General features: G+C 43.9%; 1 protein-coding gene across 1 annotated transcript; it reads left to right on the top strand.

Annotated features, from left to right (window-relative positions):
• The first annotated feature begins 73 nt into the window (after positions 1–73).
• Positions 74–20,445, top strand: cfdp1 (craniofacial development protein 1). The gene is made up of 7 exons (XM_028957261.1): positions 74–230; positions 415–547; positions 953–1,184; positions 1,714–1,844; positions 2,339–2,452; positions 14,549–14,707; positions 19,547–20,445. The coding sequence occupies exons 1-7, from the start codon at positions 161–163 to the stop codon at positions 19,635–19,637; spliced, it is 930 nt and encodes a 309-aa protein (XP_028813094.1). The 5' UTR covers positions 74–160; the 3' UTR covers positions 19,638–20,445.
• Positions 20,446–21,269: the final 824 nt, after the last annotated feature.

Raw genomic sequence — 21,269 nt, 5'->3', positions numbered from 1 at the left:
TCAAAAGCACAACGATTGGCGACGAAACACGTTGCGCGGTCTGTGCAACGGTGCCTGTCGTTACGCAGCGTTTACCGATTTGATCACCGACGAGACACGGTCTTCTGTTCCCGTTTCAACTCCTGTTTTGTTAAGCAACTGCTCTTCTGTATCAGGGAAGATGACGAACTACTCAGACTACGATTCCGAGGACTATTCGTCGAACGAAGACGAAGACTATGTGCCCTCCGGTATGGTAGTAGCTGTGCTGCTACTGGCTGACGTTAATCACGACAAAGCCTGGTGTTAAATTCACCTTACTCGCTAGCTTCCCTGCTAATTAAACGCTGCGAGGAGTTGTGAAATGGTCCTGATAAATGTATAATGTTGGGAGCAGCGTATTCTACCGGCTTCTTTTCCCCTCTCTTTAAACAGATGACAACCTGAGCGAAGACGACCTGAATGAGTGTGTGCAGGAAGATGGTCTAGATGTAGAGGAGCAGGACCAGCGACAGGGCGACGGTGTAAAGACAACTAAAAAGAAGACAGCCAAGGCTCTTGCTGCAAGGTGATTTAACTGAGTAATTATTTTGTTCCAGTTGAGTTTTATTGTCACATCAGCTACATACGTGTTAGACAGGACATAGTGAAGCTGGAACCTGGCGCTACATGTAACACTTAAACAAAGTTACATACTGACGTAAAGGGCAAAAACATGGGGCAATGGCTGTGCAAGAGTAACATCAATTAAAACAAAGAAGACAGGCAGCACAAAAAAAACAGTGAAATTAGTCATTATATCGTTGTGAAACTCTACATATTCTATAGTATTCATTGAAAAGGTAGAAAGAGAGCTGAAATACAAGATGCTGTGTACGACCTGTGGTGACCATGCTGAATGCATGAAAGGTGGTGTATAAATGTATAACATTGAGAATTGAGGTGAAAAATTCACGATGCATTCTGTTTGAAGGAAGCGTAAAAAAGGAGCACTGAATCTGGAAGAAGGAGGTCTGGAGGATGGAGGGAATGCAGAGAAGCCACAGGGCAAGGAAACGGATAAGGAGGAGGATGCATGTGTCGTGGGTGGGAGGAGGAAGGAGGAAGTAGAGAAGAAGAAGGCAGATGATCTGTGGGCTAGTTTCCTGAGCGATGTTGGTCCCAGACCCAATTCCACGGCTGCTCCACTCACTGACTCCCAACAGGTAAAATATTGCAGGCTGTGCACTGAAAAACTGAATGAGTATGAGAGCCTGGAGAATTGTGGTCCTCAAACCATTTTAGGAGGATTATTACCATCAGAAAGGATTATTAATATCAGTTCTACATTGTTTGATAAGTGGGGCAGTGGTACTATTTTGCATATAAAATAGTGAATAAGAAGGTTGCTGGTTCAAATCCACCAGTGGCAGGCAGCATTTCATCAGTCAACATCTTTGGAGATCTTTTTTCTGTTTTTGTTCTTTTGGACTATAGTCTAACTGCTGTAGGATTTCATTAACACTCAAGGTCATCCGGTACAATTGTGTGTCACACCTATAGCACTTCCGCAATCTGGTGTACACACGTGTTCAGAGGTAGAAGCATTATGTAAACTGCACAACTTGGTAATAACATAATATTTAGTCTTGGACCTTTTTATCCTAAATTTTTGTTAAGGATATTATTGACAATTGAAGCTGTGTTAGCTGAAAATACATTTTTTGCCTCAGTTTGTTTTTGTGCCTTAACTAGACCTCATCTAAAACCACTTCGGATGAATCCAGTCAAGCCTCAACAGAAGCTCAGGAGAATCAACTCAATGCCACAGAGCAGTCCAAAATCACAATAACTAAAGTGTTTGACTTTGCGGGTGAAGAGGTCAGGTACGTCAAAAATGCTTTTAGTTAAAAATATTTTTTTTGGTCTACTGAAGGTGCATGTAGGGGTTGGGTTTCATAGATTTTATGTTTTAAGAAAGAAAACAGCTCATGTAACTTCTTTAACCACCAGGTGGCAGCAGCGCCATGGGCTATATTTCTTCTGTGTTCATTTGTTTTGTTGCACTTGACAAATTCACATCTTTAATGATGTGTTGCGTTTCTAGTGTTCTAGTAGCATGTTGCTTATCTTCAGAGTCTAAGGTACTGATTTGCGATATGACTGACATATGTATATTTACATTATTTACATCCAGAGTGACTTATTAGTATTTATAGGGTTAAGTGGTTAGTATGTGGGGTTTGAACATGTGTCTAATTCACATATCTGTGTATTTGTGTGAGAAGAGAATATGTTTTTGGTAAATTGTTTATAGTAATCACACCTTTTTATTCTTTTATATAATTTTTTCAGTCATACTGTGTTTCCTGCTTCTCAGGGTGACAAAAGAAGTGGATGCGGACTCCAGGGAAGCGAAGAGCTTTCTGAAAAAGGAGGAGGAGCCTAGTCTTACCCCCAAATCCCAGCCTTCTCATCTCACTCCAGGCCCCAGGTGAGCTGGTCACTAACTGCTTCAACCTATGAATGTTCCTACAGTAATCAGCATTTTACCATATTATTTCAATGAGAAAAATTGTTTCTCTCTAAAATCAGATATTGGAGGATTAGAATATATAGAGTGTGTTAGAAATATATTGTGTTCTTTTATGTGGTGATATTGTATCGGTACAGGGACATCAAATACATTTACATTTGAGGCATTTGGCAGACGCCCTTATCCAGAGCGACTTACAACGTGCTTTCAAGTTACCATCGTTGAAATGAACAGTTCATTAGGACCCCCCAACGATGAATACATTCTTTTTATTCACTCTTGTTGTAGATTCTGTACATAAGTTAGACAATAAGAAATATCAATATTTTTTAATACAAAATTTTGTTTTGGCTGAATTATTACTGTATTATGATCCACATAGATCTTACATTGAGATTGCATATTGTATAAGAGCTTTGTTTTTACATTTTCAGTACAATATCACAAAATATCATGATATAATCGTATCATGAGATCCTTGCCAATAGACACCCCTTGTGTGTGTGTGTGTCTGGGAGGTGAAAAGACTGCAATCATCCCAGGTTTTTTCTTCATTGATTTTTGACATCTATTACTGCAGCCCTTTGATCCCCTCTTCTGGGTTGTCAGTGGTACAGAGAGGCAGAAGTAGGATTACGGCACGCCTCACACGCTCCACTAATGGAGACATGTCTGTGTGTGTGAGGGTGTATTTTTGTGGATTTTACCTCCCGTGTGTGTGTGTTTGGTTATGACTGCCCCAGCTGCTGTTTTCCTTTTCTCATCTCATTGCCTCCCCCTGCTGCTGTGGGGTCTCTTTGCTTTTCCGTGAACTCCGCGGCTGGACAGGAAGTGTCTCATCCCACAGGAAGTGTAGTGAGTCCCGGAGCGTTTCCGCTGTTGACCGGTTGGTTTTGGGAGGAGCTGTTTACTGCCTCTCGCCTTCTTTTACTGTTTATTTGTTTTTTCCCCCCCTTTCATTTTTGTCAGCTGTATGAAGAGCTTCTTTCCTCTGTAGGCAACTTTCATGAGCCCAGATGTCTTTAGAAAAATAAAACTGTTCAGACCAACAGGGATATTCAGTTTGATAGTTGATTCTGGGTCCCGATCTGTGTCTTGCCGTGTGGGTCCAGGCTGTAAGATTAACAGGTACCAGCTGCAGTGGTACTGGACAGGAAAGAGAGGCAGAGAGAAAGGTTCCAGTACAGAATGTTCTGATGTAGTGGAAAAGAGCCCTCTTTTCCTCCTCTGTCTGTGTGCAACCTGCTCCAGGGTTTTTTTGGGGGTGCGGTTGGGTGGGTTATGTTCTGTCCTCGTTTTCCTCTCTCTCCCTCCCTCCCTCTCCTGCGTGGTTTGAGGTTGACTGTGTAGGCCTGGCTCAGCAGCTTGTGCTCGTCTGTAAAGATCCTGTCTGTCTGTTGCTGAGCTCTGGACCATTGACCACTACTGCCTCAGAGAGAGAGAGAGAGAGGGCCACCTCCATTTCAAATTGACTGTCCCTCTGTTTAAAATGTCTGCTCATAACTGGTTATTAAAGGCTGGTTATGAGTCACTGCATAACAGGTGTAGTATTGACCACTGGCTGATAAACATGCACACACACACACAAAACAAAGCCCCTACAAATCTGTCACAACCTCCTCTGACTCACAGCAATGACAGGGTGTGTTCTGTTGCCACGGTGATAAATGAGGTATCACTAGTGTGGATTCTCTTCGGGCGCCTCCTCCCTACCTGACCCGGGCGTGTGCGGCCATAACCTCCAGAGCCCAGCACTAGCGTGTTGGGTAACGACAAGCGCTGGCTAAGTGCTTTGGATTATTGAACGGTGGGATTTATGGATGCGTGCTGAGGGCCTGTTAATTGGATGATTGATCACTGTGCGTCTCTGTGACATTGAGAGTGACCTCACCCTGGCACGCATAAAGCGGCAATTTGAACAAGGCCTTACAGAGGATGGCACAGAACTTTGTCATTAGACCAAAAAACAATGAATTGTACACTTTCTATCATCTTGGGGGCGGGGCTTATCATGGGAGTGTATAGTGTTTCCAGCTGTCATGTAGATCTTCTGTGATTGTCAGATTTAGAGGCTGGGCTGGACTAGTGTCACACATACACTTTCTCTTGTCTCGTGCTTCAGCGTCACTTTAGTGGGCAGCTCACACTGAATATCAATTTGGCTGATCAATAAAGCGCCTCAGCGGCACCTCCCACAGAGGACTACCTCGTGCACCACAGCAGCATTCGCTCGTGCAGCCATTTAGTTATCCACACCTACGTCATTTCATCTTGATTCTTTTTGCAATCCAGCCGAGAGATTCTTAGCGCTGTGGGTAGAAACTATATTGTGTGCTTATAAAAATACATTTTCTGCTGCCCCTTTGGTTTCCAACCACATAAACCTTGACTTCATAATACTTCATAATTTCATACACAAAACAAAATTCATCCCCCCCCCAGAGTGCTCTTAGATGCTGGCCTTTTGTTGCTGAGCAGCTACAGCAGGATGGCGTTACTAAAATATATGTGACTGCTTGCATTTAACATTATTCCTAATGTACATTGATCTAATTGTACCAAAAAAAGCTAATTTTTATGAGAAGGAATGGAATCTTGGCATTTAGTTTCAGCAAGTTTTAAAATATCAACCTGACGTCCAAGCGCTTCAGTTTCTGCTCAGCTTCATCTTTTATTGGCATATAAAATATATAAATATTAGGCTATATATAGTACTTTTCCTCCCCCCTTCTTTACTGCTGCTGTGTTGCTACAGCTATCGTGTAACAGTAGCTCGTGTTTAAACACAAACTATTTGATGTCCTGCAGCTTTCCTGAGAGCAGCCTGGAAGAGGCTCTCTCAACACGCCTTCACATAAATGAATGTCTCTTAGCAAGGTTCATTAATAATTCCTCCTTCCAAGATAGATGCCCTATGATTTGTGTTGGAAGATGGATGTGTGTGTGTGTGTGTGTGCTCTATACGTGTCCACCAAGGCTAATGATTTCAGTGTGCACTTCAGTCACAGCACTGCTTTTCTAATTACGGAGCTTCATCTGAAGTGGCTAAAAATAAACCTTGCCGTTATTGCAGAGTTTGAGAGCGGAGCAGCCAGTCACACGCTGGTACCAGTCCCCACTGAACAATGACCAGGTCACCGTGTATATTTGTGTGTGTGCACGCCTGTGTGCGGGTGGGGTCCAGTTTATTCCTCAGATTGGACTCATATGGGAGTGAATTGAAGCCCTTCTATCCTTTTAGCTCCCAAATGAAACCATCCCACTATCCCCACCACCATGACCGGAAGGTACGCTCCTCGCCCCTCACACCCTGCTTCACTCGGCGGAGTATAAAATAAGACTAATGCCACTGGTCTGAGAGTAATCAGTTGTGATGGTGCCTTCCGCTGCTTCATTTCACACCTCACTGAGGGGCCAGGATGAGCTTCAGAGTTTGAGGTTAAAGGTCAGCCCTGTGTGTGGTGAGAAGTGAACAGAGTGGAGGATACAATTCCCTAATGAACGATGGGCGTCAGGGATTGGTTGCGTGTTTGAAAACACATTACAGGCTAATTTTACAGTAATTATTGGATTAATTACGGTTACTGTGCACGTGTCAATCTTTCATTTACCTCTTCAATATATGCATTGCTCTACTGGTAACGGTGTAACCTGACCAGCACCTGCTGAATGACGTTGCTTAGCAACAACACCTACCGTCAAATAATCATCGGAACTGTTTTTCATAGCAGGAGCTTCGCACAAATGTTTGCAGTGATTTAAAAAAAAAAGAAAAAAAAAATTCCAATAACTCTAGCATAATATCACATCAGGATGTTATTGTTCCTGTGCCTGCAGCACACCAAGTAAAAGTGAAAGCCAGGGCGGGGCTGTGCGTGCGCACATGCTCGGTGTCCTTTATTATTACGCCGTGCTGCCTCTGTGGAGTGGCCGGCGAATGTGACCTTTTAAAATGAGACCGCGTGGATGGATGGTCCCCATGCACATCCACCCACAGTAGACCAGGTGCTCACCTCACTGCAGGGTTACAACCTGGACCACTGGGCCACACCCACTTAACCTTTCTGCGCATTCGCTGCATTTGTTTACATTTTGTATGCAAATGAACACGGGTGCACTGACCTAGTAGCGCTGACCCTTCAGGATTTTGCATCAGTGCCACAGTCTCCATAGTAACACCAAGACTAAATCAGGCCACCTACTCCAGAGGCGCTCTGAAAGTGTACCGTGACCTAAAAAGGAGGAGCTGGAAGTTGGCTGCTAATGAAGCCGGAGTTCTTGTTCCCCCAGAACCGCACGAGCGTGGCTTGACTCTCTGCACACGAGCATGTCTAGAAAGGGCTGGAAATCCAAAGTGACCTTCATTAATCTGGGTAAATATGTGCACTTATAAATAGGCCTATTTTTGATTATTTTTTTTATACATGTTAACTCCGTTTTCTTTTTTTTCAAAATGCGCCAGGCAATAAGCCCAGCCCCTTTTAACAGTTTCTGTCACTTGAGGCTCTGCAGGACCAAGCAGTTAGCCGATGACCCACATGTCCCTCTTACAGCACCAGTGCTTCAAATAGCAAGAATGCATTATCCCGCGCACTCCCATGTTTGCAGAAGGAAATGTTTGGGGCAGAGTGGAGTGCAGCTCGACCGTTGCATATCAGGAACAAGCTTTGTTTCCTGGTGTCCCCCAGAGGGACTCCTTTGAGAAGTTTCTCACAAAATGGCCTCCAGTTGAACACTCTCAAGAAACATTTTTTACATATTTGTGTTAAGAAGGGGGGGGGGGCACTGTGCCTCAGCCAGTGATTGTGAGTTTGGCAGCTGTGTATATTTTTGGTCAGTCCCACGGCCTTTTGGCTTCTCTGAATGGAATTCCTTATACGATCATGCCATGTGTCATTATGCTTACATAGTTATTGTAGAGTCCACTGTTAAAGCATATATACATATGTATGTACTTGCAGTTACTGTGTGTGTGTGTGGGGGGGGGGGGGGGGGGGGGGGGAGTAAAGAATCATCATCTTACTCTTTTATACATCTCTACATTCTCTTATCTGACAGATTCTCTTGGAGACATGAGACTGCAAGAGAGGAAAGGAAAATATACCACGAGTGAATTTAAGAAGTGAACCACTAACCGTTAAATTGTTACTGACCAAGTAGTCACTTTCCACTGTGGTGAACTTTGAGAACTTGCAGACAGGCGATTCTCTGGAAAATGAAACCAAAATGCTAAGAGAAAACTCTGTAATATTTGCACTTGTCCTAATATTTAAGATAGGTACTCAGATAATGTGAAATACCCTGTTTTGCAGAATTTTGAAACATGGTTACCTCTCGCGATGTAAAATGTTTACCAATTTCAATGCAATTTAAGGCAAATATTATCATAACCCAGACATTCAAAGTTCAATTTATACGTGTTATATTGAAAATTCAATCAGACTTGATCTGGTCAATCAGACAGATCAAAATATTCATACAATGGACCACATTTTAACTCTTAGTACTGACTATCATATGTTAAACTTAACAGCACTCATGTAGCTTTTAGACCAGTGACATCGTCCCATGCATCACATCTTGTGCATCACACCATCTCGTTTTTAGTTGCCTTTATTTGTATTGCATTAACATTATTTAATTGATGTGTTGCACAGTTTTGATATCCATTATATATTGAAATATTTGGTGCAATTGTTCTGTCTGAATGCTTGTAGAGTTTGCAGAATTTTCTTGTACAAGTTTGTTTTAACAAGTGATACTAGTTATCTGTGTCCCGTTCACCACATGGCAAGTTTTCAAACTGCTTGTATGGCTTTTGCCATAATTTTATATTGAACTACCCAGTAGTAAGGCACAACAAGTAATAAAATAGGATTCACGCTAGTTCACAGTTCTGACCTCAAGTTATGGGAATAAAGTCACTTGTGTGATCAAAATGTCCTGTGCATCACATAGAGAACAGTCCACAGACAGTGACTGTACATGGTACCCTTACCTCTACTCTCCCAACCTGCTGTTGACCAGCTGGCCGATGTGTGGATGTGTAGAGATCGACAGCAGCATCTCGCCTGTAGCCTCGCCTGAAGCCTTCAAATCTGGACCCTGTGTTTGTGCCTGTGTGTTAATCTTTTATTCTGTGGATTTTCTCCAACACACACACACACACACACACACACACACCCAGACCCACACACTCCTGGGACAACTAAAGCATGAGCCAGACTCCCTCTTCCTGTTGAGGCCGCCTATTTTCTGTAGTTGCCAGGGTTACGGTGTGAGGCACACGTGTGTGGTTTACCCATCGTAGGGATTCTTGGAACTGGGGAGTTGCGATTTTGGATTTACTCCCCGACCCGGGGCAGCTACTCGTACACTGTTGTGTGCGTGCGTGCATGTACGAGCTTTTAGCAAGATTGACACGACCCTCTCCCCCTCTCTAATCAACACTCACATGGCCCCTCCCTGCAGTCTGGAAGTTTCTCAGTCTGCTCTGTGTATCATACAGTCGGTTGTTTGGCATATCGAAAGACGAAGAGATAAAAATAGATAAAGGAAAAAAAGAGGTGAAGAGGTGTGTGTGTGTGTGTGTGAGCGAGGTAAATGCCTTGAGGATGCGATGTCTGGGTGGGAACCCTGTGGAGAGAGGCAGTGTGGGAGGAGATAGAACCCGACACACTGTTTACTTATTAGCTCACCACAGGAGTACTTTACACTGCTGAGACAGGTGTGTGTGTGTGTGTGTGTGTGTGTGTGTGAGATGTGCTATAGGTGCTCTGCTGACTGTCTCTCAGTCGTCACGGCCACGCTGTGTGTTGGTGGGGTTTGGAGCAGGTGGTTGGGCGGGGCTCTGTGCTCTCAGCAGGTGTTGGATCTACATTTTGTTCAGGTGTCTGTTTGTCCTTGCCCGCTTTACACACACATCCACTCGCGCACTCTCTCTCTCTCACACACACACTTTATCTGCTGCACATTCCAACCTGGACTTTGAAGATCAGAAAGAAAAGGGAAAAAGGAACCTGACACAGGGTCTGGCAGAACTTCAGTCACCTGTGCCCTGTCCTTCCAGGTTCCGCCCCCCACTCTGGCCGGGACAGAGACGTCTTTGTGAACGTTAGTGTGATTGCCGGGATTGGTTTACTCTTCTCTATCATGCTGACTACTTGTTTCATCCTCCGCGCAGGTGTTCCCACCATCACGCTAAACAGCGGAGTATTAAATGAATCCACTTTCTCTGGCTGCAACGTACACATTAAAACTGCATTACGCACAAATGTGCACACGCAGGCTGCCTCAAAGTGAATTATGGCACTTTACTGCACCCTGCATCTGATAGCGGGATCGATTCCTCCGCTGCGGCGTCTGGTTTTGTGTGAGGCCTCTCTGACTCTTCCTTCAGCCTGTCGATCTTCTGAACCAGAAATGCTGACAGATATTTTATTATATAAAATGGGTTTTTATTACATATATTAAGTTTTTTTTTTTTATTATTATAGTCAAGCATTAGGCATTCACAAATTGAACACTTATTTGCTTTCAGAGGCAGGCAACTCTTTACATGCTCTTAAAAGGCAAACTCTCAATCTTATTGTGAAAATATGGAAACGTATGGAAAGTATGTGTCGAGGAGACCGGAGCCAGTTCTATTTCCTGTGGGAGTGGCTTGTTATTCTGAATGCTATAAATGTTCAACTCCGGTTGAACTGTTAGCGGCAAGGAGGTGCAACACGTTGTTTTTTTTGTACTCTGAAAATTCCTACCAGCATTAAGCAGCACCAGCGCCTCTAATCCAGACCTGCTCATCCTCTCTAATGAGAGTAAATGGGTTTTTAATCTGAAGCACTTTGGTTTGTGCAAGTAGGAATTAGATTAGGCGCAGTTCATCAGGAGGAGTCACTGATACAGTAACGCAGTGAACATCGTTCACTCGGTCCTGCTCATTCATTCGTTAAACGTAGCTGCTTGCCTTTTTTGGTAGTAGTTGATTGTGATTCTCTTGTTAGGTCTGAACCATTACAACCATTGAACCATTTGTAAGACTGTGTTTTGTACTTGTATAAATATCTAATTAAAAATTCAATTGCATTTGGTTCTGAGGTTAGATTTAGACTTTCGTTCTAAGCAAATATTATATATTGCGTATTGTTGTACACATAATTAGAATCCATTTATTACGTGGTTATTTCAGTTAGTCTCCACTAAGATGTGTGTGTGTGTGTGTGTGTGTGTGTGTGTGTGTGTGTGTGTCAGATCTAGGCCCTAGAGCCTGGACTACGGGTTGTTGGGCCGCTCCCGGCTCCTGCTGTAACCTTGGCTGCGCATTTAGCATTCACCCCAGAGCCACGCTGCAGCCTGGCTGCCTGCCTGCCTGCCTGTCTGGCCCTCTGCCCCCTTCCCACGTCACGCTGGCAGCCTGGATTGGTTATCAGTTGAGCCCTGATTGTCTATTGATTCCCTGTCTGAGCAGCTTTAAAACAGGATTCCACTGCTGTGCGTGTATGTGTGTGTGTGATCTACTGTATATGTTGTTATTGGATGTGGCTGCTGTAGACACACTTGCTGGTAGAAGCTGTCTATGTGACCCACATTATTACAATTTCCTTGGAAGATGGTGCTATCGCCGGGAAGGATTCAATTAGCATTATTGGAACAGTAAATCCAAGACGCAGACGTGGCTAAAAAAAAACGACCGTTTTATCCCTGGTGTGAACTCTTGAGAGTGGCCAAAAGCAACTCACACAGCAGAGTTATTGTTATGTATTTATTCACACCTTAAGGGCATTCAGTCAACTGCATCTCCGCACCAGATAGCAAGACTTTTGTGCGATGTTAACCACATATTTAATTCTTTGGCATTTTGGAGTCATTACTCATATGAGCGAGATGGAAAGAAGGCATAAGATCTAAGCGGCATACTGGTTACATACTAACACACTGGTTACCGAAGACCTTGCACTGACCAATCAGAGACCATGGCTGCAGCTAGGTGGTTCATGGTTTGACACACATGCATTATTTATTGGATTCTTTTGATTAATGCTAATATGCATTATGTGCATCTGCATGGTGCTTGATATGACCACCCACCCGCCCACCCCATCTGTGTCCCACCCCCTGTGCTGCTGTTTGGGTGTTTAGTCTGCGCCGTCTGGCCGCTGTGGGAAGCGTGTTCAGCAGACGCAGCTGGCATCAAGCTGTGGATAATCACAGGGTTTTATCTGACATGTTATAGTCTGCAGGTGTGTGAGTGTGTGTGTGTGTGCGTGTGTGCGTGCTTCATCATTTCTCAGGATATTCTTCTGGTCCCAACACTTTACAGATTACAGCGACGTCACATATTTTCTGTTGCCTCTGTCATGTTTTTGCATATTGAAGTAATAGAAATAGAATAATAGGAATCTGCTTCTTCTTCTTCTTCGTAACAAATGTTCCAAGACCGTAAATGTGTGTGTTGTGCAGAACAAGGCCAGCTCTGTTCTTAAGCAAAAACAGTGCAAATGGAGTTTCTACCCTGAAGGGTGAGAGAAACGGAGGGAGGGGAGATGTGTGTTTTTCTCTTGCGTTCCATGTTGTTCTCGCTGCTCTTCTTCCTTTTCTCCTTGAGTGATGGCGACAGAGCTGCACAGATGGCAAATGTGTTCTGTCAGCCAGACTTCTGCTTGGGTTCTCTTCAAAGCGCCCTAACCCTGATTAAGCGAGCAGGGGAACAGGACTTGAGTGTTGAGAGGAGATCAGCCGGCTCTGTGTCATTTGCATGTGCCATGCTCATGTATGCGTATGCAAGCACGCGCTCAGACACACACACACACACACGCTCACGCATGCATACAGGTGAATTCATTTCAGGAAGTTAATGAAGGCATGGACATTTCAGACAAATACCCTATGTGAGGAATAGCTCCCCCTCATAGATTCTGCAGAACTAATTAGTTTGTGTGTGTGTGTGTGTGTGTGTGTGTGTATGTGTCTGTCTTACCAGCAGTTTGTTGCTTTAGTTTTAATGAGGCAGGCTATTATGTCGAGTCTTGGTATAACAGTAGACCTTGATTTTGCACACCTGTAAGGGTGTGTGTGTGTGTGTGTGTGTGTGTGTGTGTCACTGTCATAATTCAGGCTAAAAATGTATAAGAGGTAATGTTTTCAAAGCAGATTCTCAAATAGTAATCCATACTAAAATTTAGTATTGATTTGGATATTGGTATTGGTATTGATACTTAAATTCTTAAAGAGCACTTTCTGGACATATTTTTGGATATCAACCAGGTGAACGGGGAAACCAAAAGACGTGGACTAGTCCATTTGCAAGAAGTGCTTCAAAGTTGTCGGCACAGCTACATATTGTATATACATACACACACACACACACACACACACACACACACACACACACACACACACATATATATATATATATATATATATATATATATATATATATATATATATATGGTGTTCTAACTAAAAATCTAAAAATATTCTTATATCTTCTAATAAATGGTATCGAGTACCATCCTTAGTATCTGTATGGAGTTTCAGTATTGTGACAAGCCTGATTAAAGGAATAAATTATTGTTATTGCTGCTACTAAGTCATTGATATAGAGACATAATGATCTTTATGTACACATACGTGTGTACATAAACAAATACTCCCATATTTCTCTCTTTTTATTCTTGCTTTTCAGTGCCTTCCTATCCTGCTTTTTTTCCAAACATGTAAACACAGCACTGTCAGCATTTCTTGCAGCCCACAGCCCACAGAACCTGTCCCAGCACTCACCTGAGCGTGAAACGGCACGTCCTTGGGTCTCCGACACCCTACAGTGCGTCCTGCAGTGTGATTGGATGCCCACACCGAGTGCAGCCTCCCAGCAGCCCTGTTGCCCCAGCATTGTGTTGGGGGGTGGGCTGGTGTGATGTCTTCAACTATTTCATAACACAGATCGTTTAACATTCAATTATGGCAGCCAACCGAGGGCTTGGTGTCGAAATGGCTTTTGTATTATTCAGAGGGGACAGGTGTCCCCGTGTCAGACAGACTGAAGAGGGCGAAATGTGAGGTTTCCTGAGCCAGGGAATTTTATTTCTTTATTTATAAAACCTTGATATTATATTCTTCTAGATGTATGAATGCAATGTAGGGAGTCCTTTTTTTGGTGGAAAGTCAGTGACTTTCATCAAAATGACCTGTTTATACCAATATACTTTTTAACGATCTTGACCTTGAATGGACCTTTGGTTTCCAAGATGGTAGAACCCGGGGTTTCAGGGATTCTTTCAAAAGAAAAAATGTGTCCATTTGCAATATTTAAACATTTTCAATGTGCTTTGTAGTGATGGCCAGTTTGACTCCACATTTACAAAGGAGTTGATGTCATGACCCGGTCCGGACTGGAGTCTAATGTATAAAGCTGCCCTGTTCGTTTCTGTTCGCCGTCGGGTTTTGTTATGTTACATGTTCACAAGTTACCAGATGTCTCCCCTGTCCTGTTCTTCACCAATTAAACCCCGGTTTCGGGACGTCGCGCGAATGAGTCCTCATCATCTCGTCATCATCTCGTCATCATCTCGTCATCATCTCGTCATCATCTCGTCATCATCTCGTCATCATCTCGTCATCATCTCGTCATCATCTCGTCATCATCTCGTCATCATCTCGTCATCATCTGCCTCGCATTGTCAGATGGTTGTGACAGTTGAAAGTTTTGGGGGCGAATATGAATGATCTGATTTTTATTGGTGTGTTTGCACTAGCCCAGGACAATTTGTTATTGTTGTAATATCTGTATGTTTTCTGTGTAAATAAAATATGAATTCCCTCCGTTTGCCAAGTCACTGTTTTGCTTTGAGGTATAGATGTCTATAGAAGTGCCAGAAAGATGAGGTGCTGCAGTTTGACCTTGTTTCTGAGCTGACTGAGCTAAAATGTCCTCAATTCTTTCTTCCTCCACAAAAACAAATTCCCTCCTCGGCTCAGTAATGTGCTTGTCTGTCTTTATTCCCAAGCCTGCTGTCCCTGCAGATTGTCGATTGTTTCCTTTTTTCCGCCCCACAGCGTGAAGAGATCTGCGGGCCTGGGGGGCTTGCTGAACCGCATTGGGGGGAAGAAGCAGAAGATGAGCACGCTGGAGAAGTCCCGACTTGACTGGGACACTTTCAAAACTGAGGAGGGCATCGGGGATGAGCTGGCCATTCACAACCGTGGTAAAGAGGGGTGAGTGGCTGCTGGTTTCCCATCTAGTACCCCTCCCTTCCGCTTGGCACAAACTGGGCCCGACTGCCTCGATCTAGCAATGCCATTTATTCTTGTCTGGTGGACTATTGTGTCAATCACAAGCCAGATAAGTGCTGCTTATCGCTACAATTTCTTGCATTTCCTGTTTTTGAATATGACATCCTGGTCTGACCTAAAGGGCTTTTCATCTAGAGATACCTGCTTCTGTGTGTGTGTGTGTGTGTGTGTGTGTGTTGGTATGATTGTACTGTTGCAGCAGTAGCAGTATTATTATTTTCTAAAGGTTACTTCTGAGCGTATGAATAATTGAAGAGCTTTCTCCGGCCTGACTAATGATCCCAGAATGCTGGCATCTCCCGATCAGCCAGCGCGGGAGAGTGTAGATGGATGAAGCACAAGGCTAACAAAGGCCGAGTGACGAAGGGGAGAAAGTGCTCTAAATCTGCCTTCTGCAGTAAAAACGAGCTGGGGGGTTGAGGAGGAAGACCGTATGGCAGGTCTTAATCAAGGGCGAGAGCCACCTTCTAAACGGAGAAAATGAATCCAGCTCTTTATCTGATGAACTAAAGATCTTTGTAACAATACACACAGTGCAGAGCGCATTACTTGAAAAGTTAAATATACACAATTACCTTGAAAATAAAAGTGTGCAGTAAAATAACTTCTGTGGCTGTAGCTGGCCGTCATGAAATTAAAATCTGGAATCTCGATTGGGGCTCTCCTTAAAATTGATGCTGGCGTGATAAACTGTGCAGTCCTAGTCTTGGTGCTCGGGCTCTGGTGTCGAGTTATTACTTTATGTAAATGGACTGTTTTTATGTGGATCTATAAGTGTTCGGATTCCTGCGGTGCTCCCCCTGGAAGCCATTCTAACCGATGCCCTTTAATCGCTTTAATTGACTGTTCCTTCGCGCCGCATTCTGCAAAATTACATGTTTTCTTATTCAGACCCTTGCTGCGAGTGTGTGTATATGTGTGTGTGTGTGTGTGTGTGTGTGTGTGCGTGCGCGTGCACAGCAGTGCTCTTTATCAGCTAATTTACATCCCATTCCCTGCTGTTGGGCCTATAGAGAGACAGCGCTGCATAATGCAGCGGAACACAGAGAGAACCCCCCCATGCCACCGGTGTGCCTAAGCGCATCAGTCCACGTGATGCCCTGTGAGAACCGGCAGTGCTACACAGATTCACTAGGGGAATGCATGCATGCTTACGTACATGGGAGAATGAAACTGGCTGGTCACAGTATGCATGGAGTTAAAGACACACTTTATTCCGCCTTTATTGGGACATGGTGGCCTAGCGTTTAAGGAAGCGGCCCCATAATCAGAATGTTGCTGGTTTGAATCTCGATCCGCTGAGGTGCCACTGAGCAAAGCACCGTCCCCACACACTGCTCCCCAGGCGCCTGTCATGGCTGCCCACTACTCATTAAGGGTGACGGTTAAAAGCAGAGGACACATTTCGTTGTGTCACCGTGTGCTGTGCTGCAGTGTATCACAATGACAATCACTTTACTTTCACTTAATTCACTGTATCCTATACATAGGATTCATTCATACACATGTGACCTACCTACTATCACTAGAAAAGTGATAGTAGAAGGCCATTAATACCATTGTGTCCCTGAGCAAGACACTTAACCCCTTGGGGACTGTCCCTGTAACTGATTGTAAGTTGCTCTTGATAAGGGTGTCTGATAAATGCTGTAAATGTAAATGTAGCAACCTGTGTGGACACCAGACTCAAGAACTCGCCTGAATGTGCGTGTGTAAAATACAACTCGTTATACAAGCACATACAGCAGTTATTAAGAAAATGTCTGAAGAACAGTATGCATGTTTCTATTGGTCTTCCTCTTCATTATTAACAAGAACCAGAGATAGTTCATTTGCTTGTAATGAAACCTGGTGCTTGTCATATTTTTCTTGATCTCACTACAGGCTGCCCTCATCCCTGTCCTCACCCCCCTCATCCTCAGCCAGCCTCTTATCTCATTACTGTTATTAATGTACAGCAAACAATGTGTGTCTAATTCATCACCCGCTGCCCCCCCTGAGCATCATCACTCGAGTCTGTGTGCGCTGTAGTCAGGCCAGCCTCATGCCAAGAGCCCGATTACTGTCATAAATCAACGGCGATTGAAATCTTCTCAGAGGATGTCAGATTTAGCATTTAAAAGTTAGGGTATTGAAATGCGTAAGTTCAGGCCTGCTGTGAAAGATTCAATTTTTCCCTTTTAAATTTGCATTACAAGAACAGCTGATGTGCATACATTTACATGACAGGGAAAATATGAATAAATTAGCAGGTTTGGGCAAGTAATCAATTTTTTTTTTATTCATTGTGGGGTTTTTTTTTTGTACATTTTTCACTATATTAACAATTCATCAGGATTTATGGGTAACAGCAGCTACAAATTGAACCCTAATAAGTCAGTAATTCTGATGCATACAGCTGGTTACTTGGAAGAACGAAAGACAAGCGTACAGGAAGCCCTAAATTGGTACTAAAAACTAAATATACCATATATTTTATTTGGGATTTATACAAAACACAAGTTTATAAAAATTGATGATATCCATTTTGGAAATGAAGGAAAAATCCATTATTATAAATGAATGAGACCTGTGAGGGGCATTCTGTGAGTTAAGGGTCACTGTGGACCAATACTAAGTGACTGTGAGTGATGGGAGTGGTGGCTTCTGTCAATGGGGAATGAGTGTCACGGCAGAAGATCATAGCAACAACATTTATTTCTTATATAGCCTCATACAGTATGTCTCAAGGTTCTTATAATTTCATCTCTGACAACGTGATTAAACTGAAATTTCATAATTTGGATACATAATACAGGAAGACAAACAAGGTTCCATAATTTGCCTTTGAAAGCTCCAGACTTAATTAATGTGGTTAAACTCGGAAAGTCAGGTGGGCCTGGACTTACCTCTTGACCTCCATTTACTCTTCTCCCCCTTACTTTGTTCCATGTTTGTTTTTCTCCCAGTCCTGCTGGTTTTCTGCTCTAACCTTTGCCTAACACTTCTGGTGCCTGGCGACGCCATTTGTTGCTTCGCCTTTGTCTGTTGGGTGAGCTCCCACTGTAATTACCCATCCTGCCTCACTGAGGTCTCCATAGTTACCCAGATTGCCCCCAGAGTGCGTTGGGGCCTGGCATCCCCAGGGGCATGGGCTTCTTGTGTGTATTTGTGATGGCGTGTGTTTCCATTAAGCCCACCACTGGGGTGGAGAAGTGGGGGATGAGAAACTGCGGTGACATCATCTCTCCGTGCCTCGGCCCATGCATTACGGGATCGAGTTGAACACGTTACGGCCACCCATGAGAGGGAGCAGGAGAGCAAGATGCTCTGCCACTGATTACAGGCGTAGATTATTCTCAGCCTCACTAGACAGTGGTGAGGCGGATGAAAACCCGGCAAATTAAAATCCTGAATCGGGACGTTAAAAATAAAACCTTTCCAACCGGCCAAATTACCCGCTACTTCCCCTTTTCCATACTCCTGTCTCTCTGGGAGGAATGTGGTTTTGTGTGTAGGGGTAGACTTCTGGGTGTGGACAGGAGCTGAAGCTTGGCTGGCCCGGGACACACTGGCCTTCCAGACGCAGACTGAGGAGGCCACGCCCAGTCCCATAATGCTGCCACAATCCCCAGATGGCATTCGGGCCTCAAGCACAGGCTGATAATGCTGGTAGAGATGCCGTCTCTCAATTTTTAGGCGTTGTTGCCTTGGCTCGTAGCTCCATGCCCTGCTCTGGGTGGGTCCCGTTATCTGCTTTCAGAACAATGAGACGGGCTGTGGTGTAACGTTTAGTCTGCCAGTCTCAAGGCTGTAAGAGCGGGAGTCAGGAAATGGCACCACGCGGCCAGGAAGTGACAGAATACACATCATCTCAGATATCTGGTTCTGTCATCGCGAGACAGCAGCTCACAGGCACGAGACTAAAGAACCAACCTTGTCTGGGTTCATTTTTGTTTGCCTACGTGTTCGTAAGTTAACCATACAGGTTATTGTTTATTTGTATGTTTTTAGTCTGCTGCAGGGGTATGTATTTTAAGATCGAATTAATTGAATGCATGGGTCCAGCAATCCACCTGTGGTAAAGACTCATTTGATTGGGACGGCACACACCTTCCTGTAGAAGGTCACATAGTGACAGGGCATTGTCAGAAGCACAAACCAAGCCATGATTTGTCTGTAGACTCCTGACATTGTATTCATGGGAAGGGCTTGGAGCTCCCAATGATTACAGTGGCCTCCATCATCCGTAAGTGGAAGAAGTTTGGACCCACCAGTATTCTACTTCTATAGATCTATGGCTATCTGGCTAGTCGGAGCAGTTGGGGTAGAACAACCTTAGAAAAGCCCATCAGAGTGATCCCAATGTCACTCTGCCAGACCTTCAACATTAGTCTCTTGAGAACCTTTGAGAAGAACAACAATTCCAGACTGAACCTGATTGAACATCTCTCTTCTCTCTGACACTTCCCATCCAAACTTCTTCTTCCGTGAAGTATAATGGGTTAAACTGCAAAAAAAAAAGCTTGTAGCATCATACAACAACTTGAAGCTGTAACTTCTGCCAGAATTATCATGTCTGGGCATTTCGACTATAAATTCCTCAATTCCTGTCTTTAGTGTGTGAAAAGAAGACTGGAGCAGGTTGTCAAGTGCTGTTTGTGTTATTGATTTTGATTAGTTTTACTCCTTGCACTTATTACTGCGGAGTGTCGTGGATCAATATGTATTTTTGCCTGTTAGCATTGTGTATTGATGTTTTCATATTTGTGTTCCTTTCAGGTATGTGGAGAGGAAGAACTTCCTAGAGAGGGTCGACCAACGGCAGTTTCAACTGGAGAAGAGTGTTCGGTTGAGCAACATGAAGCGATAATCTCTGACTGGGAGCAGCTAATAGACTCTAACACACACACACACACTTACATGCACAGTAGCATCTATTTGCATGTTACCCCTCCATCACATCCAACCCTGTCCTGGTATCCACCTCATCCAGTTAAGTCTGGTTCTGCTGACTGACTGTTTGAAACCTTTCAGCCGCTCGACCTGATAATGTTCATTACCTTCCAGCCAGTAATCATCAGAGGCTCTCACCAGGACAGGCGGCCGATTCCGGAGCAGGAGGAAGAAGACCGACTCTCCACCAATGGTTAATCCTAGCTCGGCATTTGCTGAACGCTCACTCTCACTCACTCCAGAACTTAATTAACTTTTGCACTCCTGTTGTGGTGGAGTGTTGTGACAGAGACCCACTGCGATTGAGACAATGAAGTCAAAGTTGTACCCAGCCCAGTCTGGAGCCAATCATTTTCCCCCCTCCTTTTCATTGTTATTGTGCATTTGACCATAATGTGTAAAATCGAGTCTCTGTAAATTATGGTGATGTGTTTGTTGGTTACTACAACATGTTAACAGGGCGGTATTGTGATTACAGCCTGTATATGCGTAATGACAGGGTCAGTTGTACAGCATAATAACATGGATCTCCCACTGCGGAGCCTCATACACACAGACTCTGACTTTTATTTTTAGTGCAGTATGTAGGAATGCGTGAGATGGTAGTGTCTGTATATCCAGGCGATGTCTATATATACATTTTTTTTTTTTTTCCTCCCCATGATCATGACTGTTTATACGCTCTCACTCTCTCTCAAATTCAGTATTAAACGAGTTTTTACCCAGTGCTTTCTAAAACTGTGTTTTTAATTGCTTTGACATTAATTAATAACCACTTCTCCTCAAGGGTTAGCGACTAATACTATGCCAACTGCGTCTGCTGATTTTTGTCGAATCCTGGGCACACATCCTTCTGCCAACTGCTCGCCCTTCCCGCTGTGGGCTAAAAAGCTCACCCCCCGCCCCCCCAATGCCCTGTGTGGCTGGGGGGCTTCTGCATCCTTACGAGCCCAGTTTTCCTCTCAGTAACGAGGTCAGAGCTTCACTCGCGTCTTGGTTTATTTATTTTTTATCTCGTTCCTCATGACTTCCCCCTCCTTCCTCCCCACCCAGGTACTTATCTCGCCGCGTAACACTAATTTCTGTCTTTTTGTGCGTAGATCTCCCTCTCTCATGGTATATGCTGCGTTTGAGGTGTGTGTATGACCGTAGTAGTCCCTAACTTGGTCTCTTTCGTTAAAAATAATTGACTTGTTTACGTTAGTGGGCATCCTCCCCTTGTCCCATTTTTATACTACGTAGTATGGCTGGGTGCTTGATGCTTTCATTTCCCATCTTTAGCCACCACAGGAAGTACATTTAGCATTTTGGGTAATTAGAGTCATTCTACAAAGCTGGGTTTACCACACATTCATGGGCCGACTCCTCAGTTCACACAAGCATCTAGAATATTCTTTACCCTCATTTTCCCCAACCTTCTAGTCAAGCCATTATCACACTACATATACTGTCCTCAACAGTATAATATAAAAAAAGTTGCAAAATAGTTACCATTTACCACATGTATGTACAACACAAGTACATGCATTTATGTGATGGTTGTGTTTAG

The sequence above is a fragment of the Denticeps clupeoides genome, chromosome 17 (assembly GCF_900700375.1).
Source record: "Denticeps clupeoides chromosome 17, fDenClu1.1, whole genome shotgun sequence".
Classification (NCBI taxonomy): domain Eukaryota; kingdom Metazoa; phylum Chordata; class Actinopteri; order Clupeiformes; family Denticipitidae; genus Denticeps; species Denticeps clupeoides.
The sequence above is the reverse complement of the archived record's forward strand: the minus strand, read 5'-3'. Positions and strand labels throughout refer to the sequence as shown.

Coding starts and splice junctions, on each gene's coding strand:
- cfdp1 (XM_028957261.1), top strand. CDS start 161: ATGACGAACTACTCAGACTACGATTCCGAGGACTATTCGTCGAACGAA. Junction 1,185..1,713: donor CACTCACTGACTCCCAACAG/GTAAAATATTGC, acceptor TGCCTTAACTAG/ACCTCATCTAAAACCACTTC. Junction 1,845..2,338: donor TTTGCGGGTGAAGAGGTCAG/GTACGTCAAAAA, acceptor CCTGCTTCTCAG/GGTGACAAAAGAAGTGGATG.